The 23,777-nt window shown below is 39.5% G+C and overlaps 7 protein-coding genes across 10 annotated transcripts; 3 read left to right on the top strand and 4 right to left on the bottom strand.

The window, feature by feature from the left end:
* Nucleotides 1-250: 250 nt before the first annotated feature.
* Nucleotides 251-3,684, top strand: LOC135136571 (serine/threonine-protein kinase STK11). Its single transcript, XM_064065929.1, has 6 exons — nucleotides 251-1,015; nucleotides 1,093-1,399; nucleotides 2,653-2,789; nucleotides 2,839-3,024; nucleotides 3,073-3,239; nucleotides 3,293-3,684. The coding sequence occupies exons 1-6, from the start codon at nucleotides 576-578 to the stop codon at nucleotides 3,421-3,423; spliced, it is 1,368 nt and encodes a 455-aa protein (XP_063921999.1). The 5' UTR covers nucleotides 251-575; the 3' UTR covers nucleotides 3,424-3,684.
* Nucleotides 3,685-3,735: 51 nt separating this feature from the next.
* On the bottom strand, nucleotides 3,736-8,385 carry LOC135136572 (interferon-related developmental regulator 2). The gene is made up of 6 exons (XM_064065930.1): nucleotides 8,105-8,385; nucleotides 5,693-6,159; nucleotides 4,648-4,889; nucleotides 4,355-4,598; nucleotides 4,065-4,295; nucleotides 3,736-4,008 (listed from the first exon to the last, which is right to left on the bottom strand). The coding sequence occupies exons 1-6, from the start codon at nucleotides 8,133-8,135 to the stop codon at nucleotides 3,931-3,933; spliced, it is 1,293 nt and encodes a 430-aa protein (XP_063922000.1). The 5' UTR covers nucleotides 8,136-8,385; the 3' UTR covers nucleotides 3,736-3,930.
* Nucleotides 8,386-8,396: 11 nt separating this feature from the next.
* Nucleotides 8,397-9,978, top strand: LOC135136575 (beta-1,4-galactosyltransferase 7). The gene is made up of 4 exons (XM_064065934.1): nucleotides 8,397-8,819; nucleotides 8,870-9,299; nucleotides 9,348-9,494; nucleotides 9,544-9,978. The coding sequence occupies exons 1-4, from the start codon at nucleotides 8,495-8,497 to the stop codon at nucleotides 9,776-9,778; spliced, it is 1,137 nt and encodes a 378-aa protein (XP_063922004.1). The 5' UTR covers nucleotides 8,397-8,494; the 3' UTR covers nucleotides 9,779-9,978.
* A 77-nt stretch (nucleotides 9,979-10,055) lies between these two features.
* Nucleotides 10,056-12,178, bottom strand: LOC135136573 (nicotinamide/nicotinic acid mononucleotide adenylyltransferase 1). 3 transcript variants are annotated; one of them, XM_064065932.1, is made up of 7 exons: nucleotides 11,984-12,178; nucleotides 11,715-11,938; nucleotides 11,485-11,667; nucleotides 11,335-11,436; nucleotides 11,132-11,286; nucleotides 10,753-11,026; nucleotides 10,056-10,358 (listed from the first exon to the last, which is right to left on the bottom strand). In XM_064065932.1, the coding sequence occupies exons 1-7, from the start codon at nucleotides 12,057-12,059 to the stop codon at nucleotides 10,326-10,328; spliced, it is 1,047 nt and encodes a 348-aa protein (XP_063922002.1). In that variant the 5' UTR covers nucleotides 12,060-12,178; the 3' UTR covers nucleotides 10,056-10,325. The 3 variants fall into 3 exon arrangements, with proteins under 3 accessions (XP_063922002.1, XP_063922003.1, XP_063922001.1); XM_064065933.1 differs by lacking the exon at nucleotides 10,753-11,026 and having other exon boundaries at nucleotides 10,058-10,358; nucleotides 11,984-12,175; XM_064065931.1 differs by lacking the exon at nucleotides 10,056-10,358 and having other exon boundaries at nucleotides 10,365-11,026.
* Nucleotides 12,179-12,293: 115 nt separating this feature from the next.
* Nucleotides 12,294-17,497, top strand: Lqfr (liquid facets-Related). Its single transcript, XM_064065925.1, has 5 exons — nucleotides 12,294-12,571; nucleotides 12,685-12,886; nucleotides 12,934-13,204; nucleotides 13,259-14,041; nucleotides 14,789-17,497. The coding sequence occupies exons 1-5, from the start codon at nucleotides 12,522-12,524 to the stop codon at nucleotides 17,482-17,484; spliced, it is 4,002 nt and encodes a 1,333-aa protein (XP_063921995.1). The 5' UTR covers nucleotides 12,294-12,521; the 3' UTR covers nucleotides 17,485-17,497.
* Nucleotides 17,498-18,508: 1,011 nt separating this feature from the next.
* LOC135136570 (nucleolar protein 56) lies at nucleotides 18,509-20,427 on the bottom strand. The gene is made up of 4 exons (XM_064065928.1): nucleotides 20,315-20,427; nucleotides 19,842-20,214; nucleotides 19,592-19,790; nucleotides 18,509-19,543 (listed from the first exon to the last, which is right to left on the bottom strand). The coding sequence occupies exons 1-4, from the start codon at nucleotides 20,315-20,317 to the stop codon at nucleotides 18,628-18,630; spliced, it is 1,491 nt and encodes a 496-aa protein (XP_063921998.1). The 5' UTR covers nucleotides 20,318-20,427; the 3' UTR covers nucleotides 18,509-18,627.
* Nucleotides 20,428-20,568: 141 nt separating this feature from the next.
* Nucleotides 20,569-23,387, bottom strand: LOC135136587 (wolframin). 2 transcript variants are annotated; one of them, XM_064065948.1, is made up of 3 exons: nucleotides 23,279-23,387; nucleotides 23,051-23,155; nucleotides 20,569-23,002 (listed from the first exon to the last, which is right to left on the bottom strand). In XM_064065948.1, exons 1-3 carry the CDS (start codon nucleotides 23,337-23,339, stop codon nucleotides 20,640-20,642), a joined length of 2,529 nt encoding a protein of 842 aa, XP_063922018.1. In that variant the 5' UTR covers nucleotides 23,340-23,387; the 3' UTR covers nucleotides 20,569-20,639. The 2 variants fall into 2 exon arrangements, with proteins under 2 accessions (XP_063922018.1, XP_063922016.1); XM_064065946.1 differs by having other exon boundaries at nucleotides 23,207-23,351.
* Nucleotides 23,388-23,777: the final 390 nt, after the last annotated feature.

Here is a 23,777-nt window from a genome sequence, read left to right as displayed (position 1 = left end):
TGATAACGAAACAAATAATTTTACAATTCTAGCCACGAATATCAATAAATTCCTCGTTATCAAACCAAATTTTTGAATTGCCCAATTTTGACTGACGCAACGGCCGCCTATCAACAAACATTGTTTTTGTTAAAGCGTGTTTGTTTATTGGCATACGCAACATTCTTAAATTATTTATTATCTACAATAAAAAGCACAAACAGAAATTGTGTCCAAATCAAATATTAGGTTAGTTTTTTAGTAACTTCAGGTGAGTGCTGAACTGTGTTGGCAATCCTACGTGACGTTTCCACTTGAATATCTTCGAATTTAACTAATTTTGTACCGATATGCGGCCGAATTTCTGCTACAGTAATCACAATTTATCGCAAATATTCCAATCATAAGCATAAATCTTTTTTTTCGCTTTTTTCGCAATGACGTGCGCCCCTGGTATCAAACCCAAATTCCCCAGAAACAGCTGTTGAAATGCACAACAAAAATATTGAAAATGACATGAGGTGTGTGTGCCCGAAAATCTCGATCCGGACGTTTTAAATCAAACTGAAACCTCCCCGCGTGCGAAATAATTAATTATGGACAACAAAATGTGCAACATAACTCAAAGTGACAGTGATGACCAAGAGAACATATCCGAGAACGAAGTGGAGTTAACGAACCGAGTGTTCGAGGTAAACAGCGAGGACTTGCGGCCGCTGTTTCTCCAGGAGTCGCACCTGTCCGACCACCAGCTCCTCGACGAGGACGAGCCCTTCTGGCCAAACGCCCTCGACGACCTCGACGGAGTCAACATTAACAACTTCTTCCACCGAGTGTCCTCGGACCAAGTGATCTACCAGGCGAAGAAACGCCTCAAGATGATCGGCAAATACGTAATGGGGGACCTGCTGGGGGAGGGGTCGTACGGCAAAGTGAAGGAGATGTTGGATTCGGACACTTTGTGCAGGCGTGCGGTGAAAATTTTAAAACAGCGGAAGCTCAGGAGGATACCGAATGGAGTACAAAACGTAGAAAGGTACTTACGGTTCCCACGATCCACGCGACGAGGGCCGCCATCTGCGATCGGAGTCTGTAACAAAGAGTTTGTTTTAGGGAAATCAAATTGCTAAAGTCGCTCAAACACAAAAACGTTATCAGTCTAGTCGATGTTTTGTACAATGATGAGAAGCAAAAGATGTATCTGATTATGGAGTTTTGCGTGGGGAGTCTGCAGGGGATGCTGGAGTCGACGCCTTCCAAGAAATTCCCGTTTTTTCAGGCTCATGGGTACTTCACGCAGTTGGTGGATGGGTTAGAGTATTTGCATAGCAAACGGGTCGTGCATAAAGACATTAAACCAGGGAATTTGCTGCTAACCTTGGAAGGGGTGCTGAAAATTTCGGATCTGGGAGTGGCGGAGGTAAGATTGTACCTTTTTATGACGGCGCAGAACGTCTCACAAAGTAGACTTATGTATTCGCTCATTTTAAAAATATTTGTTAAAACTGAATAAAAAAGACACTTTTAAAACGCACACGGAACGGTCAGATCACGAAAAAGTTTCTTGAAAAAAAGTCGAGTTGTTTTTTGGTCAAGCGATAAGGCGGTGATAAGAGTTGTGAAAAAGTTATTACCTTATTAGTGTTATTATGAAAAGTATGACAAGTGCCAGGAGTAAAGTAGCGGCTAGGAACATGATTGGAACTGAGTTTAGACACTGACTTGACCTGTTTTCTACAGGTCAGAGGTTACAGATTTTTGGATAAATAAAAGCACTAATATGTCTAGTGATTCTGTAATACACTGAAGCCACAAGAAGAGGAATGGTCGCGTTACTAAATCAACTTTTTTTACACTTAATTAAAATTGGCAAATGACCTTAAAGGTTGGGATTATCGTATAATTGATAGGCTAAAAATATTTTAAAGTTGTTTTTTACGACAACAACCTTTAATTCATTGTGACTGTAAATAGTTATCGCCGATAATGTTGACTTTAGTATTGTTTACTTTAAAAGTGAACTAATGCGTTGATATAATTTTCATTATTCCGGTGCATGCTGGCCTCATGATTGATACCAAAAACACATTCAGACATTCTGCCACTAAGTGATCTTTGTTTACTCCTTTGTATAATTTATTGATAGACGAGCTATTAATAACTCAAGTTTTATTTTTAGTACTTTTTTCGTGGATGTTTAAAAAAAATCCTATTTTAGTCATAACTAATTTATTAAAAAACGCAATAACACTTGAGGGAAAAATGTTAAATGTTATATTGTTTCAAATTTCAAGAGTTGACTGTTGAAGTTGCGACGAATATCATCTGTTAAAATCAAAAACAGCAGCAGATCTAAAATTGACACTTGGATAACATATTTTGGGACAACATTTCGGGCGTCGAGGTGTAATAAAGTACAACTTATTCGTTTTTAATATCCATAAATGGCTGCGTCCGGATATTAAAATCGACTGGTAATTCGAACATACTTTATAATGTATTTTTAGCCTTTGAAAGATTTTAAAATGTAGGTCGTTATAAGTAAAAATAAATGGCTTCAAAAAGTGTGCGCAATAAAATCGAACTTCTTCATTAAAAACATCGTGAGCGACATTAACCGCTTGCAATTACGTTCTTATTTTATTACACAATTTTGTCGCTTTTATTTTGCAGACAATCGATTTCTTCGCCAACGACGATACTTGCGTTCAAGGACAAGGTTCGCCAGCTTTTCAGCCTCCAGAAATAGCTAACGGTTTAGATTCCTTCCCGGGGTTTAAAGTCGACGTGTGGAGTAGCGGAGTTACATTGTAATACTCAGCGTAATTTTTTTCCACGATTTGAATTCGCAACTTTTAGGTATAATTTTGTGACTGGGCAATATCCGTTCGAAGGTGATAGTATTTATAAGTTATTTGAGAATATAGGAAAGGGCGACTTTACAATACCAGGTGATATTGAAGATCCTTTGAGGAGTTTACTGTGGGGAATGTTGCAGAAAGAGCCTGAAGAACGATTTAGTTTGCAACAAATTAGGCAGCACCTGTAAGTGTAGGGAAAGTTGTAAAATGTCGGTATTAATTGAGGTTTTAGTTGGTTTTCTAAGAGGCCACCCCTAACTGAGGCACCAGTTCCTATACCACCTTTAAGAAATGATGAGTTCCACTGTATGACTGTTTTACCATATCTGTTTGATCATTATTATGACACTTCAGATACAGCCAGTAACCTCCAGTACTTTACGCAGCGCCAGCTGAACGGTATGTACGTAGAGGAATTACGGATGCCAGATGTACCGGCTTTTTTTTTTCAGAAGAGATAATGAAACGCGAAGCCGAACAAAACAACGGGAATGCTCAACCAAACCAAAGTTCAAAACGTAGGTGGAAGAAACCAATCTCTTGTATCGCAGTTAGAAAATTACCGGGTTGTAAACAATCTTGACAAAACTTTTGTATTATTTTTTATTATTGTTATTAATCTTTTCCCGCATAATTACTGATCGCATTAAACTGTTGTTGCATTGTTTACAAATTTATATTGTTATAGATGTTTAAATCTCAAATGTTTTTTATTTTTGTTGTCTCTGGAGGGTGTTTAATACGATCAGTAAAGTAATAACACCAGTGGAAAGACAGCAGCGTCAGAGTGCCATATGTAAGTTAAAAAAGAAAATATCGAGAAATAAATATGTTGACTGGTCAATTCGTTGTTCTGTGATCGTATAATAACCTGGAAATGCATTAAAACACTCGCTAAATTTGTAAATTTATTTTAATAAAAACGTATTTACAAATTTAAAATATCGCACTACACTGAAAATTTACTTATGATTAGATACAACCGAAAATCTATGTATTTGCTACTCTACTACAAAATCAATTCAACTACGATGAAAATAGTTATAATTGAGCTAAAATAAATACATTAAATATCCCCCATAATATACACTTAGAAGTCTGATCGTTTATCCCTGTTCTTCGCCCGTGATATCGTCCTGGCTTTGAATGCTGCTGCGTTTAAAAGTCGCTGCAAAACACAATGTCAAAAATGTACGATTTTTCTCACCACCCATCCCCACTTACTTTGCGACACCTCTCCAGATGTTGCTGCGCATGCGCCGGAGCGTCATGAGCCTGAACTATCGGAGCCGTAATTTCGAAAATATCTCTCAAGAGATCGTTTTCTCCAAGGTGTAGATTTATTCCTGGACCCAGCACACTGCACAACGCTTCGTATTGCTTCCTCCGCGCCCACGTATCCAACACCAAGATTTCCCGGCCGAATTTCACCTGAACATCCGGCACAATATCGTCCTGAAACGTCATAAAACATCGATCAATAAAATTCAATTCTGGAAATTCTCCCAACTTACTTCTATGAACGAGAGAATGTCTCTGAACGTCGCCCGTTGTTGCTTCCTGTCCTTTTTCGCTCTGTATTTGTGTGAATCTGTGGCCAGTTTTTTAAAAACTTCTGTAATGAATATGGCGAAATCGTCGGCGAATTCAGAGTTGTCTTTGCGGCCTTCTTCGAAAATTAAAGCTAGAGCTTCGCCTGCTGTTAACCGGACTTCAAGATGGGGCGATTCCAACAATTCGGATAATTGCTCTAGGGATCTGAAAGAATTCGTTGAGATACGTTTGATAATGATTTTTTTAAACGTACGGTAGGGTTTTAGTGTCTATTAAATCTGTGAGACTTCCTGGTGGCATATTTGTTAATAGTAACGTCCAAGCACTTAGCGCTGCCGCGTGGAGGTTTGCCACTTCCGAGGTGATGTTCGGGATGGATCCGTCTCCTTTTAAGTAGCTACCAGAGAAAATAGTTTCCAGGTTTTGCATTAGGGAAAGGACGTCTCCCAACTGGCTTCCAGAGAGGAAACCCATCATGCCCAAGGCGTGGCAACACTAAAAAATAACACATTAAGCTTTTTAAGACGCGAAATCAGACATTCGTTCATTTTGTTAACAAAAATTTTGCAACGTATCATAGGTAATAATTTGTCAACGCAATTACAAGTACATGTGTACGTAAGATAAACATGTATTTATTTTTGTTTGATAGATAATATGTTTATGTCTATGTCGTTTCAATGTAACTAGAAAACACAAATCTTTTAAAATTTATATTTATGTTTGCTTTGTTGCATGTTATCAATAGACACCTGATAAACAATCCATTAGGCAAACATTATTTGTTCTTATCAAGTTTGCTAGAATTTTTACGAACGCAAATTAGTTTTTGTTGTGCTGACAAAATATATGACATGGAGTCGCTCCACAACAATAAGAAACTTCTGGGGCAACGTCCTAGTCCTAGTTTACGACATACTAAACTCCAAAGTATCACGTTAACTGTAAAATTTATTGCCCCATTTTCACATCAGGTCCAACAAGGATTTTACTTACTCTTCTACTTCTTATAATGTCTAGTGCAGTTACGCTACTCATTATCGAGCGAACAAGTTCTGGAAGTAATAAATTTTGGAGATCCTTTTTGGAACATTCCAATCGGTCGTCTACCTCCAAGATGCATTACTTTCAAAGCCGACCTGACAACGGTCTAGGATTACCGCACCTTAACGCTCAATTTCAAAATTACTTCAAACGTGACTGAATAACTCAACGCAATGCACTTTCATTCTTGAATTCCATGTCGCGGTATGTAAATTAAATAATAATTGAAACACCCGAAATACGAAATTATTTACCTTCGCTCTGGCACCGACGCCGACCGAAGCGTCGCAGGCAGCTGTAATCAGAAGAGGCCTCAACGTCTTATCAACCATCTCTCCCGCGTCTTCCTCTCCAAGCTGTAAACTGATCACAGGAGCCAGTTCGGCAGCCGCCGATTTCTCCAAACCTCCGCCTTTCTTCAGACTCTTCTCTATGCTATCGCAAATCGTGAAGTGTCTCTCTCTGACAAAATTTGGAACGTATTTTTTAATGAGCGCTTTACGCAGGGTTTGAATGCAATTGATCCTTCCTTGCGACGACTTCTGATTCAACCCGTCCAACATTTCTATCAGTTTATCCTCAAACTGTTCTTGGACGTACTCTTCGTTATCTTCGCCTTCCTCTACACTTTTGTTTTCAGAGTAATTGCTGATGACACTGTTGTTGTCATTGAAGGAATCGTCGTCCGAGGTGTGCAGAGAGCCATCGAAACGACCACGATCTGGAATTTCGGGTGAGATCATTGAGTGGTGAACACGGGAATTTAAATGGACATGGGTCAAGGTCGGGAAATGGGCCAGCTGGCAAGCTGGACGTTTGACTTTATTATTACCATAGAGATCTCAGACTGGAGAGACGTTAGAGAGAGAGGGTACGGTGACCATTTGAGAGGTCCGAATCGGTAGGCAAAACAAAGCAACTTCCAGTTAAAATTTACTTTTAATTACTCGCTTCCTGGTGTGTGTGGCATTTCTGTGCAGTTCTAAAGTGCTTGTTTTCTTACAATCGCAATAATAACAATCATATTCACGATGGTTACATCTTGTTGTGCATTTGGATGCGAGGAGCGGCATCACAAAGGCTGTAATATTTCATTTCATCGGTGAGATATCTGCTGAATAATTTTTTCATACAATCTTTATTTAATTTAATTTCAGTTTTCCGACAAATCTGTTGCTAAGAAAGCAATGGATTGTTGCACTTAAACGAGATAAATTTGTTCGGACGTCTGCGTCAAGAGTGTCTAGCAAACATTTTAAAAATGAGAATTTTCGGCAGTTAATAAATTCTGTTAATCCCACACAACAACTGAGAATTTTTCAAAACATAAAAAAAAATGAAACAAGGCCTAGAAAACTGACTAACAATGAGACCCAATGAGACCCTTTCGGCACTGCTAAATTTAAAAAAATAGAGGTGAACTTACAAAGCCATCAGTTGATGTCATCAAAGTTTGTAAGATAGCTGAAATCACTTTCAGAACTATGAAATATAATATTTCAGCGAATGTTATTAATATTCTTACAATTAAAACCATTAGATTACTAAATTTCAGAAATATGTTTAATGTCTTAAATGACCACATTTTGGATCAAGATCCACTTAACAATCATGTAGTCCAGTTCGTTTATGTAATTTTACGTATTTTTTTATTATTAGACTGAATTATGAAAACCGCAGAAATAATCAAGTTCCTAATAAAATCAGACAGGTATACACAAAATTAATTTTGTTCAATAAATTGTGTGTTTATATTCATTTTGTATTGTATGTATATACAGTGTCCTACAAAATAAAAAAAAACGACAACAAAGTTGAATTTTAAAATCATTTTTACATGATCTCCTATTTAACTCAACGGCACCGAAGCTCGTTCTTGCCTACCGATACGTGTTGGCCTTGTCTAACAACACTCACTATAGATATGTTTATTTCTCTCTCTAGTTGTCACCGCATGCGAGCGGTATTACGCGCCTCAACATTCCATCCATTAGTTATTAGATCATTGATTATTACCTAGGTTTCCGACACGTGTTGCAGATCGCGAACAAAGGAAACAGGACTTCCTTTTTTTTGTAGATTGTTTACCATATGTTGCAGTGTTTAAACATTGTGCAACAAAATTTATGGTCAATTTGTAATTAAATTGGAAAAAAAACACAAAGGGCGACCTTGACAATATTACAATAAATATTCAAAACAAACAATCTCTGCTGGAAGCAATTATTTTCGGACTAATTTATTCGTATTTCTGGATTTAGTATTTCAAGGTTAGTTCAAAAAATTCGCCTTGAATTTTTTTATTACACATTGATAGTCGGCGCTACATTATGTAATGGTCTTTCGCGAAATGGGAATTATGTGCAACAGGAGATGCTATTTTTGCGAATCCAGCTCTGTGCAATTATGTGTAATTATAGAATTCATTAAAAATCTGCCAATTCACCCATGACTCATCATCGTCTTCCCAGAACTCCGACGTGTTTACAAAACAAACGCGAAAATACCCCACGGTCGCTTCCAAAAGTCGCCGTTTCTCCCAACCCGAAAACCCAGAACCCGTTCCATATGTCACATTTTCGGGAATTTCGATAAGTGACGTCACAGCCGCAGCCATTAGTAACGAAATTGATCCTTATGTATCCGTGCGATAAGCGCCTACTCACCAGACTTTCCTTTTCGTTTTCCTTTCGGCATGGTCGACAATTAAATAAACTTTTTCTTAAATTTACTAAATAAAACAACTAATTTCACACTAGATCAAGACGGTAAACTGTTTGTTAAACAATTTTTTACACATGCACTTAACACCTGACATTTAATTTGGGATGAGATTGGAATAAAACTCAATAACATGTTTCCAGTTGAACACGAGACGGTCAACTTCGGGATGACAGCGGCTAGCGCCCTTTAAGTACGCACAGCTGCCACCAGGTTGCGCAACGTTAGTCCACCAACTTGGCGAAAATAAATCGATAACGGTATTATCGCCAGAATCGATTAATCCCGGTTGTCGCTAACCAACACACTACACAAAGGCAAATCTAACCAGAGCGATGAATTCTTACGACTGCCGAGATCGCAATGTTGTGCAAACGTCGGGCGAGGAAAAACCAACGTTTGGTAACCCTGGCAAGTTGATAATTTTTCGATTTTCCATTGGTAGCTCTGACGTCGGCCATCATGATGCAAACATCACAAAAGTTAGGTTAATTATAACCTGTAATTTAAAAAAAAATCGCTTCTTAAAATGTGCAGCAACCACAATGGCTCAAACGAAGCAGAAAATCTTCCGGTTTACCTTCACCCACTTCTTTGCCATGTTACTGACTGTGATGTTTATAGTAACGGTTGTTTTAACATTTAAACTACTAACAAACGGTGAGAGTTTTAAATTGGGGTGACTCGTGTCAGTTTCGTGATTATTTTAGATCATTGCAACTGCCCTCGTCAAGAAACCGTTATTCAGTACGTAGCAAAGCCCAAGCATTATACAAACAAAGGGTATGAATCGAATCACAAACTAGCAGTATTAGTACCTTACCGAAACCGATTTGAGGAATTGATGGAGTTCGTGCCATATATCCACGATTTTTTGAACGGGCAGAGAATCAACCACGATATTTTTATCTTAAATCAAGTAGATAGTAACCGTTTTAATAGGGCGTCGTTAATTAATGTAGGCTACCTTGAAACTAAGTCAAATTATGATTATATAGCGATGCACGACGTTGATTTATTACCTTTAAATAAAAATTTGACTTACCTGTATCCTCAGCAACCTTTCCATCTTGCAGCGCCGCATTTGCACCCCCGCTATCATTACGAGAAATTTATAGGTGGAATTTTATTGATTAATAGGTTGGTTTGTCTTGTTCCAAGTTCATTTTGCTAATAAGGACGTTTTAGGGAACATTTTAATCTAGTTAATGGACTATCAAATAAGTATTGGGGGTGGGGTTTAGAAGACGACGAATTTTACGTAAGACTTAAAGACGCCAATTTAAATATAACTCGTCCGGAAAACATATCAACGGGAATGAACGACACTTTTAAGTTTGTGAAAATTCGTTTTTGTTATTGTTTGTTTAATACTGAATTGCAGACACATCCATGGCAAGGACAGAAAAAGAGACACTGTGAAGTGTTTCAATCAAAGAGAGGTTACAAGACGGCGAGATAGACAGACGGGACTCCACGACGTGAGGTACAAAATTATTAGTTATAAATCCATGACAATAGGGAGCGCCCCTCTGACTGTTATAAATATTGAACTGTTGTGTGACAGAAATGTTACTCCCTGGTGTAACTGTGAAGTCAGTAAGACTGAGAAGAATTGAATTGTCTCCTTTGTGCCATTTTTTTGGTCACGTAATTCCATTAAAGTGCAATAGATTTCCACGTACGTCGGAAAGCGACGCAAGGCTTTAAGCATCACTTTCTTATAGGGATTTCGGTCTAAATATATATTTGTTGTGTTCCTTCTATTTATTGTTAATATTTTGTACAAGACTTGAAAAAATACAGTTTTTTTTTTAAATAAGTTAAACGCATATTTGTTAGTTGTAATAGAAATTTTCATTACTAAGAATGACTCGGAAAAAAATACGGTAATTTTTTTTTATAAATAAGATGTATATTTCCTCCTCTATTGACAAGTTTATAATTACAATACTTCACGATAAAATTTATAATATACAAAACTGCATTGCACAAGTTAACAAAAATAAATAAATGCCTAGTAGAATCTATCCGCTAACTACTTAAGTAACAATGTATCACTGACCAATAATAAATCTCAAAATTTTAGGATCAGCGGAATGTAGTGGTTTTGAGATTTATTCTATTTCGGGACGCGAGCAATGTCCCTTTTAACATTGAGCTCAACTAGAGAAGGCATGCAGGTCGGACTAGAGATGCCTGAAACAGAAAACAACATGCTACACGAAAACATCACAATGACTCATGCATTATAAACCATTTTTGAACACTGTACACAAAGTAGATTGGAAGAGCGACATTAATTTCATTAAGAAATGCTTTTATTGTATTATCTGAAAGTGAACAGAAACACAGCCAATAGGTAGATGTCTCAACTAATACTACCATGCACTCAAACGATCGTCTCAACATCGCTAATAACTTGAATTCCGTGTTTGGTAAAAATAAATTTTATCAAGTTTTCATCACAGCTTTTGCATTCTTTCAGGTTCGCGTTAGATTTGCTGCTTTTTACGCTGCTCTTACTATGCAATTCGTCAATATTGGCACAACTTTTTGAGTTTTTTAACGTTTTCTTGTCTTCTTTACGTACCTCTTTGGAGTCTGAACCTTGTTTAATGATCTTGTGTTCGCCGTTGCTTTCTGTAATGATTTTAACGGCTTGGCCGGGGTGACGGACCGCGTTTAACACGTTCGTTTTGGTCACGCTATCTACCGTATCAATCGAGAGACGCTTTTCGTACGATCGAGAAAATAGCGTGTTGTTGCAAATAAGCATGCAGTTTGTCGGGCTAGGGGATTCCATAGGAACGTCAGACGGCGACGGAGTCAAAAAATTGGAGTTAAATTCTGCTGTCAAGTACTTACTGTTATCCAGCAGCAGGAAACAAAATGGACAATTGAAAAAAATTACACAAAACATTCTCACAAGATTTTTTAACAGAAGCAGACACTAAATTAAAAGTACTTACATATTCTTGCTTCCATACAAGTTGTGTTTATGAATATAGTCAATCACTCTATCAGGAATTAGGTATTTGACTGACTCTGATCTCCTCAAAGCTCTTCTTATTTTTGTGGAACTGACTTCATTCTGAATCCATTCTGTGACTATAGTTATGTTTGACTAAAAACAATCCTATTATTACCAATTAAAATTCTTAACAATCCTTACCATATACTTTGTAAGTACGTCCGAATTGTAAATAAATTCATTAGGATTAGTGTTTGAGCGTGTAATAACGACTAGACCATGTTGTCCAACTATAGCTTCAATCTACAACCAATTAATAAAAATCTCATCACCAAAACACAACCTACTCACATCATCATCTGACCACAATCCCGGTGTCCCGAAAGACTCCAACAAATCCGCCCCACACAACAACTTGATCTGCACCGAATCCCCACAATAATTCCTCACATCATCAGGCACCCAATGAACATCATCTTCGTTCACTTTATCTAAATTATTTTTAGCAGGGTGTAAAAGTGCATTGACGTGATTCTAAAATAACTCCATCATCACTTAAATCAGCGTCGTCAACAACATACCTGATGGTATTGTAAAACTTGCTTTGTGCGACTCCACGTCTCTTGTTTGCATTCCCAGTCTGATAATTTGATCCACTCTGAGTGCTGGAGCGCCAACCGGACCATGTTCATCCGATGGGTCGCCCCTTCGAGATCTTTTTTGCCGTAACCGTCGTGAACGGGCGAGATTAGGCCGCCTATTACCACATGATTACCCAATCGGTGAAGATGATCTCTCGCGATTTCTAGAAACAACATTGTAACAATGTTATGTCAACAAAAACACTTACCGAACATTCGTAAATGCATGTTTGTGGGGGGGTTGAAGGACCCGCATGCTAAGAGTATTACTTTAATTGGGGGCATTTTGTTGGCGGTGAGAATTAACCAGAACTGAGTGCGAGATTTGAGGAAATTTTATGAATGGAAAGTGACCTCACCGCCACTGACATTTTTATAATTGTGACGCGTAGTGTAGCCACAATAAAAACTAAAAAAGTCGCAACGTTTTGTCATCCAATTTTTTAATATAAGCAGAATATTATTATTACTATTGCGACTTTATCAATTGTTTTGAATTGTAACAAACCACAGGAAAACTGATTTGTTTAATATTGTGGTTTCTTATTAATTGAATTTGTAACTAGACGTATTGCGTGTTAGGGTTTTTGGCGGAAGTTGGCAGTCCGATGGTGTGTCACATTCGTGGAAAGTATGGCTGAATGATCGCCAAGTCATCTTTAGCCAAAAATTGAGATAATCCGGGTGATAAAAGCAAAGAAACACACACCATAGTTCTGTATTAGTGAAGATCTCATTTAAAACAAAATGGATAATTTATTTAGTATGTGGAAAGTGCGAGAACTCGCAGATAAAGTGTAAGTACACAACCTCCAGATGTTTATCTTTTTTTTCCTGTTTTGTCCTTTTGTGCAATTTCGGGAAGTTCCGATGACTCCACGCGGGCGTTTTAGTTAATTTTTCGTTTTAGCACAAACGTGGTGATGAATTATACCGAAATTGAGGCCAAAGTAAGGGAGGCCACAAATGACGAACCTTGGGGCCCTACAGGGCAAATGATGCAAGAGTTGGCGCATTCCACCTTTACTTATGAACATTTTCCCGAAGTTATGTCCATGTTGTGGAAGAGGATGTTTCAAGACAATAAACAACACTGGAGGAGAATTTACAAGGTTTACTTTATTTACTTGTTGATAATGGCTAATGCGTTAAATTACAGTCCTTACTACTTCTCAATTACTTAATCAAAAATGGCTCTGAACGTGTTGTTACTTCATCCAGAGAACATATTTATGATTTAAGGTCACTAGAGAATTTTAGTTTCATAGATGACATGGGCAAAGACCAGGGTGTTAATATTAGACATAAAGTCAAAGAGCTTATAGAATTCATACAAGACGACGACAGACTGCGAGAGGAGCGGAAAAAAGCCAAAAAAAACAAAGACAAATACATCGGAATGAGCTCAGACATGGTCAACATGAGGATAGGTGAGTTGGTCCTTAAAACAAGAGAATGATTGTGGGTGTTCTCTCCTTTTGCAGGAAGTCACGAGCGGTGGGACGAGCGCCCCCGGGACTACGCCGACCGCGACTGGGAAGAGCCGGCGTCCGGCGCGAGTCGCTACCGCGACCGCACTTTCGAAGACGACTACGACCTGGACAAAGAGGACAGTGACACTGAGTCCACACGCAACAATTCAAATACGCGAAAATACAAAGATAACGAGCCGAGTCCCACCTACGCCGATAAACGCGTCAGTATCAATATCAATTCCGCCATAACGAATTCGCCGAAAAAAGTCAACAAACCTCTAAAGAAGGTAGATTTGGGTGCAGCTGCAAACTTCGGCAGAGATGCTAGTCAGAGTCCGTTACCCCAAGCGGACGATCTGTTGAACGACGATTTCAATCCTCGCGCCGACGAGGACGAATCGAAGAAGCCGACGGAATTCGGCGATTTCGAGGCAGCTTTCGGCAGCAACCCGACGACGCAGAAATCCGAAGACGACTTCGCCGATTTCAGCTCGGCTTTTTCGCAGAATCAGAACCCGCAGAACTTGCTGAATCAAAATCAGCAGAATTTATTTGCACCGCAGACGAGTCTGATGGGAGATGGGACGGCTGCGAATCTCATGGGGGTTCAATCGGTGCCGTTTATGGCCAATAACGCGAATATGATGGGGGTGGCAGCGAAGCCGCAACAGAATAATAGCAATGATTTGTTGGGCGATTTGTCCGGGTTTAGCGGTTTGAGTATACAGCCGCAAAGCGTACCAAATAATAATCAAGGCCTCATGGGGGCTGCCCCTAGTTTATTGGATGAAGGTAAGTCGGGGAAGGGGTTGTGAAAAATTCATTTCGGGGTTGACGCGTCGCATGCGGAAATAAAAGTCGATAAAGGTCGTAACTTTAGCAAAGCGGATAAATTGTGGACTTTATTGCTGGAAATGTGACGTGTTTATTGCGGACGGTAATGGTTCATTAAGTACGCGAATTAAATGGTATTATTCAAGGATTAACCCGTTGATATTTTCGCTTACGGTTGACCTTGCCGTTGTTTTATTTCATTTTTTAACTTGCTTTTCGGCATTTTTCGTAAATAAATAATTGAAATTTTTACGCAGGTGTTACTTTATTGCCTTGTTTAATATTAAAAATCCATTAAGCGATATTTTAATGATAATCGTCGTTTAAGTGTTTTATCAATATAATTGCAGCAGGTTCAGAACAAGTAACTTGTTTTTAAATTTTAATGGTCACGTTATGGAATGCTTTTAAAAATTTTCTGCGTCAACGATGCACTTTCCAGGTACTTCACGTTTTTTTTTAATATCATTTTCCAGTGAATTGTAAATAATGCGTGTGTCGAATATGCCATATTTTCTCGTCAGCTCCCTTCTTGGTTGAGTTATCGGTGTGCAGTAAAGAGCGCGTTTTATGCGTAAAATAAAAAAAATCATATCTTGCGCTGTTACGATAGTCTTGATGCAAAAACGTTTGTCTTATGAATTTTCTTCCCACCCAGCCCACGAAACTGATTTCGGGAAACTCATTCGAGCTTTCCCATTCCAGATACCGCAAATCGGGAAGTGTTGTGTGCTCGTAAACCAAGAAAAAATATCGTCGAGAAACAAATGCGAGACGCTAGCGCCGCCGCAATGAAAACATTGAACGCAATCAAGAAAATCTCATCCCAAACCGACGTCGAGAACATACTCAACAGTCTCGACGGAATTATACAAACACTGCCGACATTAACCGTCCAAAAGTTACTAAAAATCGATGAAACCGATCTCGGTAGTTTCGCCGATCAGGAATACAGGACACTCCTAGAAAACGTGACATCGAAATTCGACCACACTTTTCCTCTAAACGAAGGACGGATTTACGAGGAGATACGAAGACTGTTTTGTGTGGAAGATCACAACTTTTTTGTTGTCGCGTGCGACGTGATCGTCACGAATTTAAAAACGAGAGAGTTAAACGTCGCGACGACGTTAAGTTTATTAATGGAAGCCGTTTTGAAAAGCGAAGGATGTTTCGATTTAGTGTTCCACAATTTTTACTCGTTGCGACAAGAAAGCGATTTCGAGAGAGAGGAAAGACAGACGCAGTGGGAAAGTCAAGTCAGAATGTTGATGTCCGTGCCGAATCGAGTGTCCAACTCGCTTCAAGGACAATTCAACGACTTTTTCAAAGCCGACGAATATTGCAAATTTCTCGTTTTCACGATTTTAAAATTAATAGAATTAGCGACAGATCTGTTACTACACGAATCCGAACACGAAATATATTTCGATTACGGTCAGTTGAGTCTTCTGCTAAGCAAAACTTTGACGGACTTCCACGAACACCAGCAGTCGGAAGGCATCAAAAGCTTCATCAGAATCGTAGCCGTTTTGACTAATCAAAAATCACAGAAGCAACACTTGTATCAGAAACTGTTCTGGAAGGTGTTTGAAAGTATGGAACGAGCAGCGGTGGAAATTTTCGCGTTGATGGTGTTAAAAAATTTCGATCCGACTCTTTTCTCGATTAAAAATTTCTTGGGGCGTGAATTAGTAAAGAACGACAACTGGAAGTTTGTGTTTTGTACAAAGATACCGCTGTTGTCGTGTTACGAAGACGACAAACTCGTAAATAACTTGGTTGTTTATTTAAGCGCTGCTTCCGACCACAGTTTGTTTACTTTACTCGTGAATTTAGTGACTGTTTGGTCGGATAAGTCCGCCCTAAATCATACGAGTGTGGAGCAACATTTATACATCACAAAAATGATCGTTGTTATCATGAACAGTATGAAGAATATTGGTTTCAGCGAGCACGAAGCGAGAACCATTCAAGAGAAAATGTACGCGGGAGTGTCCATACATTTAGAGAGTAACATCCACGAGATTCGAGCCTCGGGAATGAAAGCGTCCGAGATAGTTCTCAATTTCTTGAATTCGGAAAGCGACAATCAAGCAGCTGCTCTTAAATTCGACTATTCCACATTACCAGAAGGGTCTAAATCGGTTGTCGAAAAACTGCAAACCCTGTATGACAACGACATGACGATTTATTTTACAAACAAAATCATCGACGACAACGTCGCCGAGTTAATATCGCTATTGCTAGTAACGAGAGTTGAAAATATTCCATATACACCTCCCGAACAACTAAAAAAATCACTCGAAGCACCGAACAACGTGATCGTCGCTGAATCCATCCACAAAAACAACCTAATCACGATTATCGACAGCACCGACTTTGAATTAGACTCGGATGACGATTTAGAACCCTACGACGTATCCAACGATGTACAAATTTCAAGAAAAGTCCCGAAGTACTTGCGCGACCTCAAAGACGGGTTACTCGAGACGCAAGATTGCGAAGTTTTCACCCAAAGCGTCCAAGTTTGTCAAAACTTGATCACGCAACAACTACCCGACGACGACGCGTCTTTGGGAATTGAGCTTCTGCAAATTTTGCTCGCTCTAGAACAGCGATTTTTTGTTGACAATTTCGATGCTTGCGTTTTCCGCAGTTGTGTGGCGATCGCTTGTATTTATCCAGCACAAAGTGCCGAGTTCTTGTGTCAGGAGTTTCATGCAGACGTCGGTACGTACTCTATATCCCACAGGATTCTAATTTTGGACGTTTTGAGCGAAGCTGCTGAAACTTTGTCTAGTTTGAAACCGGAGAAAGAGACGAAGAGTATTGTGGTGAAGAAAAAAAAGAGTCGCGAGTTGGAGAGTGCAGAGGAGGTTATAAGAAAGAGACTCGAGGCGAAAACGAGATACTTTCATTCACATAAGTCGTTCAGAGTGGAACAACTTAACAAGTTTGCGCATGTCGCGAGTTATTTTTTCTTTCCGTTGTTGTATGGGTACGGTAGGAATAAAATGATTTCGCAGATGCCTCAAGACAACGATTTTATTTTGTTGGTACATTTTATAAGGGCGTTGACTATTGTGTTGTGTAGTGCGCAGAATTGTCCCGCTGAACCACGCATGGCGAAGGAAATTCTTCACTTTTCGTGGTATTTGCGTTTCCATAAGGACGTTAAGGTTAGAATGTCGGTTATCAGTTTAATAGGTGCCGCTGTATTGAATACACCTAACGCAATTTTGGTTTCTGATTTTATAGACGAACTTTTAGAGTTTAGACTTTGGTTAGGCGACCTGTTGAGTCTTAATGTTGCTAGAGGTGAACCTAACGTAGAGTGTAGGACTTTGGCCGCTAGTGCGATGTGTATTATCGATAGCGTGTTAAAAGTTGATGAATAAATCGTAAAAATGATTGTGTGCTTGCTTTCGATTTTCCCTTTACGACCCACATTCCTTGTGTCACACTTGTTCGTTATCATTATATTATTCACTTTTTGTTACTGATCGGCTTTGCGTGTCTGCGCAGGTTCGATCCTAACCCCAACGTCAGCTCAACAACCGCTTCAACCGTTGTCTTCCGCATCGTCCAATAACAACACCGAGAAAACACCAACGTCAAATAAAAATCAACCGATAGGGTCGACGTGGAGCAATTCGGGCAATCTAAATATCGATCTAGACAATTTGTTAGTGACTAAACCGAAACAGGGGGTCTCACCAAGCATGAACCAATTGGCTAGCAATCCCACCTCGCCGATAAATCAGCCCAAACTGATGAATCAGTACAACGCCGTGAATTTCAACGCTCAAGGCTTCCCCCCGAACAGCTTCAATCAGCCAAATAAACAGTTGTTTCCTAGTTTTTAAAAGATCGTTAACTTTTTTATGAAATTCGACGAAGTCGCGCGAAAAATTCCAAAGATTGTATTTTATTCGTTGAATGAGCCATTTGGTCTTGCTTTAGTTCTATTTCATGCACATATTTTTGTATAGTTTTGTTTGTACAACTACAATGCTCATTGAGGGTGCTGGGTACGATTAAGTTTTGTTAATAATATTTTATGGTTATTTAATTTAGTATTATGCAACTATTATTTATCTATTACTTGTAGGATCAGGGAGATACGCCCCGACTAGTAAAACAGAAGAGATTGAGCAATATCGTATTGTTAATAATTTTCTATGAAAATAAAACGAATTTGTTTCATCGTTAGTTTTTCTTTTTGAGCAAATCACGAAACGCAATGCCGCCGTGCCTTATTACGATTAATAGTCGTGTAACTGTTCAACATTCCGCTCACTTAGTATTGTAAACCCCCGAAATAAATTATTGTTGTGAAGTACTTTGTTTTATTTCACAGCTGTTGCTGTTTTTGTTTAATATTTGTAACTGGTGGAATCGTGAAAATAAAATCACTAGCGATACATTTTTATATTATTCATAAAGTAGTTCTGCTATTAATATAACCATTAAAAAAACAGCCACAATAGTTTCCCACGAAACATCTGCGACTTTCGTAAACCTATCAAGTTAAAACCTACTCATTCGTCCTCCACCTGCTTACTCTTCTTGTTCTTCTTTTTCTTCTTCTTCGGCGGCTCTACGTTTTCTTCAGCAACGCTACCGTTGGTCTGATCCAACCCATTCTCTTCCAAACCCTCACTCGTCGCCGTCTCGTCCAACTTATGCTTCTTCTTCTTCTTCTTTTTCTTTTCAGCTTTAGTTTGCACCGCCTCTTGCTCCAGCTCCTCCATAGCTTCCTTCATCACTTCAATATTTTTTTTCGGAACATCGCCGGTTTCATAAAACTTGAGTCTATCCTCAACCTGCTGTCTCAACTTCTCCCCAAAAACTTGCGTCGGCTTTTCCGTAAAACAATCAATTCTGGAAGCTATAGAACACTTGTTTGCCAAATACCGCGAAATGCGTCCCTTGTTTTTAGCCCCGGCGCGGCCAATAAAAGTGGAATGAAACAGCAACCCGTACTTCGGGGTGTTGCCCCTAGTTTTCAAAGCTCTGAACAGCGCTTTCTCGGCACCCAAAATCTGCACCGTGGAAGCTGGGTACTTCGCCAGATTCGTTAAAGACCCGGCGTGTGCGATTAATCGTGCCCCGACTTGCTCCCCAATCAGCTTGGCTAAATTTGGGGCAACATCGTTCATTTTAGTTTTTAAATACTCAGAAAGCTGGTTTCTGTAATCTGCTAACGCAATCACACGACCGGCAAACATTTCGATGTTTAGCAAATCTACGACGCTGATATCCATGCCCATGCTCGACTTAGACGCGTCTAAAATGGCCTGCGCTTTACCCGAATCCATGGTAATTTCTTCAAGACCTTCCAGAGATTCGTTGTTCAAGTCCTTGCGGTTTTTAATAAATTTGGCTAGACGGGCGTAGGTGTAATTCTCGGGAACGATCTTCACCAACTCTGGGAAATGGTATGAGTACCATTCCCTAAAAGTACAATTAGTATGGTTTTAGACTGTTTAGTGACTGGCGTACCGTATCCTCATTGAAAACGTGTTGATGTCTTTATCCAGTTGGTCAAGTAAAGCGATTGATTGGATGATCATGTTGTCAACTCGGTGAACGTTGAACTTCACTTTGGCTCGAGAATAAGAGTGTCCTAGACCCAATTGCGCGACTGCTGAACTAGTGGCCGTGAAACCTTTGATAAGGTTATGGAAGTGCGCTCTGATACCTATTAAACGAATATTATTGTTATGATCCTGATTAAACTATAAATATTTACCTCGAATTACTTCGGGTACCGCCCCCACGTGGCTACATTGTATTCCCAAAGCTTCAGTAATTGCAGCCCCTAGTTTAGGGTCGCTAACCCCCAAAGTGATTTTATTTTTCTTTTTAGTTTTGGGTACGGTTATATCCAGAAATTGTTGCAAATCCTCCGGTAAAATACCCTCCGAAATAGCATTAATGTTTTCCAAGGCTGCGACTGCTGTTTTAAATGGAGAAAACCCAACGAGCTGAACGACGCTGTTGAAGCGAGACAATTCGTGAACGGCCGCTTCCAACTGTGGCAACAACATGCCGATTTCTTCAAATTCCTGCACTTTGAACACCCCATAACCGGCAGCGTGTTCGTATAAAACGTATAGTTTAGACTGGAACAAAACATGGTAAAAGTGGGGTTATGTTTACACATTACAAGCAAGTTTTAACGTGGATTTGTGTATATAAAGCAAATTGTTTAAGTTTTCTTACCATTTTGGTGATAAATCGATGTAAAACGAGGTTTATTTAAATAAAATTTCCAAAACGGCACATTACACACGTGTTTATTACGCCAAACCAAAACTTGGTATTTGTTGGTTTGTTACGTTGGTACGACTGAATGCGCTAAACACAATCCGCTTGACACAGGGGCGGATTAGTCACTACAGGGAAGGAATAGGGTTGAGAAAAACATGGAGGGGGTAATTAAAACCGGATTTAAATTAAAATTAAATACTACATAATACATTTATATAACATTTATTAACATCAATAAATTACAATAACATAAAGTTAATACAAAGTGAGTAACAGTCTATTTGAGAACTACAACAGGACTTAAAATTACATTTAAAATAAACTTAAGACCCACGATGAGTGCGTCAACAACGCTACTAATATCAAACTTCGTTTCCACTTTCCTCGTGATACTTGTTAGATGAACATTACTGCAAGCAAGACACCCCATCTCGTCCAACCTGACGTGAATTTTAAAGCCCCCTAGAATTCCATCCGCGCCCGCAATTTCGTTGTTAAAAAGCGTCCCTTTGAACCAAATATGGTCGTTCGGTTTCAGATTAAGAGTAAAGTTTTTAAAATAATTGTCAACGACGAGGGTTACTTCTGGGCTTTTGCCCCATATCCCCGACTGAACTTTTGTTGTAATTTCGAACGTGTACGAGTGATATTTCTGGAGAGAACACGACTTGGTTGATTTGATGGCGCTGTAAAAAGAAGTACACTCTTCTCGGATGGCTAGTGGAAAGTTATCGCAATCGTCTTTGTTTTCTTCTCCGTAGAAACAATACAAGTATTGACGTATGGAATGAGGGAAATGGTCGAAGATTGTTTGGAAACTGTTAGAGATTGATTTGAGTTTGATATCGTTTATATAACCGTCCCAATTGATGTGTGAATTGTCCAACTCGGCACATTTAATTTGTGCTAGGGCTATATTTTCTTCTTGCCAGACGGGTTGGTGGCAAAACCTCTGGTAAACGTCCCATGACAGATACTCCGGTAATTTGTTTTCGTCAAAGTAGTGTTCGTCGTTCTTGTAGTAACCGGATTTCACGAGCGTGATCACAGCAAGAACTGCTGACACCATCTGAATGAAAGCTGTGATTTTATTGTAGCGAGTTTGGGCACAAAGATAACATAAAACTACTCCTAAACCGACGACGGTGGCGAAGATAAAAATACTAAACATAAAGTTAGATGTTATGATCCACTTTGTTAAAGCTGCCGCTGGTAAAATGACACTCGTTAGACCGACTAGAGGTAAAAACAGGACAACTCCTACTAACGCTAAACTGCCGCGTAATAGCCCAAACATTGTAGCCCCTTGAGAGCTGATGATACAAATTTGTAGCCAACTTAACGTGACGCAGTGGGGGATCAACACCTGGTAGGTACCCTTCCAGTTGTGTCTAGACGCTATCCTCACTAATAAAAGGGGTATACACAAATACAACAACAGTCTAAAATTAATACAAAACTCGATACCGTTTCCGACTACATAGCTCGCAAACGTGGGGATTTTTAAATCTAAGAAGCGCCAACCTTGCGCTACCACGGGGTCAGTCTCGTAGGGGTACTTCGCTAGGACGTTAATCCCGAAACTGAAAAACACCAAAAGGTCGAAAATCGTTTTACCTCTTTTTTTATACATGAAACCTAAGAGAGTGGCGAACGTCAAACAAAACGAAATTATCATTAACTCAGACTGGGGGATCCACTGCTCGACTATGACGGGGTAAACGAGCAAATTAACCAACAACGAACTGAAAAATAACCCATACGGTTTGAGATTGTTTCGCACGTAGAGGAACTCTGCATCTTCTGGATTTAAGTCGCCTCCAGAGTAGCAAATGAACAAACCGGACCACAGCCGAAAATCGTGGAATTCACGTTTGACTTGTAACATTTGGAACGTCACGACTACCATCACAATAAAACTTATGTAGTAGAGCGCCAATGGAAAAAAATAGAGAATGTTATCAGAACTGACAAGTGCATATACTAGCATTAGCACCAGCAGCTGCACTTCTGATTTAGCCAGAGGAAAGAAAAACGTGCATTCTCGCCCCAGGAACTTGATTAGTTTGTAGTATAAAATTTTTAGAGCTAGGAGCGGGTGCAAGATGGACCTCTGCACCATAGGAATATGATCTAGAGCTTTCAGATCGGGATCTGACAAACACAACGTGCGATTTACTATTGGGAGATGTCCATGGGAGTAATCGACGGCAGCAGAGACTAAATGGTCCTCGGTGAGTTTTTCGTTAATTTCGGATTTCTGGCACCAATCCGTGTCCTCGTCGGACTCAGTTTCGTCGCAAACCAACTGCCCGTTTTGGTGCGGCGCCTTCTGGATGCTCTCCACCGCCTGTTCACGATCAATCGCCAGGATTTTTTTTTGTAGTTGGTCGGACGTTATATACTCGCCACCGTTGGATAAACTCGCGAACATTTCTCTCGCCGCTTTGCGCGCGAGCTTCTCGTGTTGGGTCATACCTATACATGATTTTACGTCGAGATAGTTTAACTCAGTGATTCCCTTTCCGGTCTGCAGGCACGTTTTCAGGAGGTCCGTCGCCTCTAGATTACCCTGTTCTGATGCTTTGATCAGCCAGTACACACCCAGTCTTTCGTTTTCTTTTGTTTCAGTTTCTATTTCTGGAAGTTGGAATGAGTGTGGGTTGGACCATGGAGAATTGTACATACCGCATTGTTCGTCCAGGAGTTGTTTGGCTAAGACAACTTGCGACTCTGGACAACCGTCGGTGGCCATTTGACTTCGTAACCGCTTGAGGGAGCTTCGGGGGCCGTCTACAAAGTGTTTTGGAATTATGGGTTGAAGACGAGAACGGGGGAAAGTACACATGCTGGGATGGTTTTTTCGGTAGGTTAGCAGGAAGTGCGTGTTATTGCACGATTTGGGGGGTGAATTACCATGTAAAGTCCATTGTTTTCTTCCAGATGTGGCTCTTTTCGGCACCACTCCTGCCATCATTTGTAAATAAACTAAATGTCAAATGTGACAACAAAGTTATGCAACCAGATATTCAGAGACCGGTTGTGTATGTTGGGTTGACTATGTTATTCAATTTCATTTTTATAACAAAAATTCGGAAATCCGTTGATATGCCTCTAGTCGAACAAAACGGCATATTACAAGTTAGCGGTGTTCTAATTTTGACTAAATATGGTGACACTCGAGACTCCTAAATCGTTTTATTGGTAGGTTGTTAGACAACTGCCAATACATGAAATAAAATAATAGTCGAGTTGGCGATGTCACTTTAATTAAAATGGAACCCTTAATCCTAGTTAGGGATTTTGTTCTTGTCAGGGTGAAGGTCGCCTTTACAAGACACTTGTGTGTTTTGATGCGTTTACATAATAGAGTGTTTATTTAATGATTAATGTTAATGTTACAAGGTTTTGTGGC

The sequence above is a fragment of the Zophobas morio genome, unplaced genomic scaffold (assembly GCF_036711695.1).
Source record: "Zophobas morio isolate AGI-343-1 ecotype UQ-CSIRO unplaced genomic scaffold, CSIRO_AGI_Zmor_V1 ptg000026l, whole genome shotgun sequence".
In the NCBI taxonomy this organism is placed as follows: Eukaryota; Metazoa; Arthropoda; class Insecta; order Coleoptera; family Tenebrionidae; genus Zophobas; species Zophobas morio.
The sequence above is the reverse complement of the archived record's forward strand: the minus strand, read 5'-3'. Positions and strand labels throughout refer to the sequence as shown.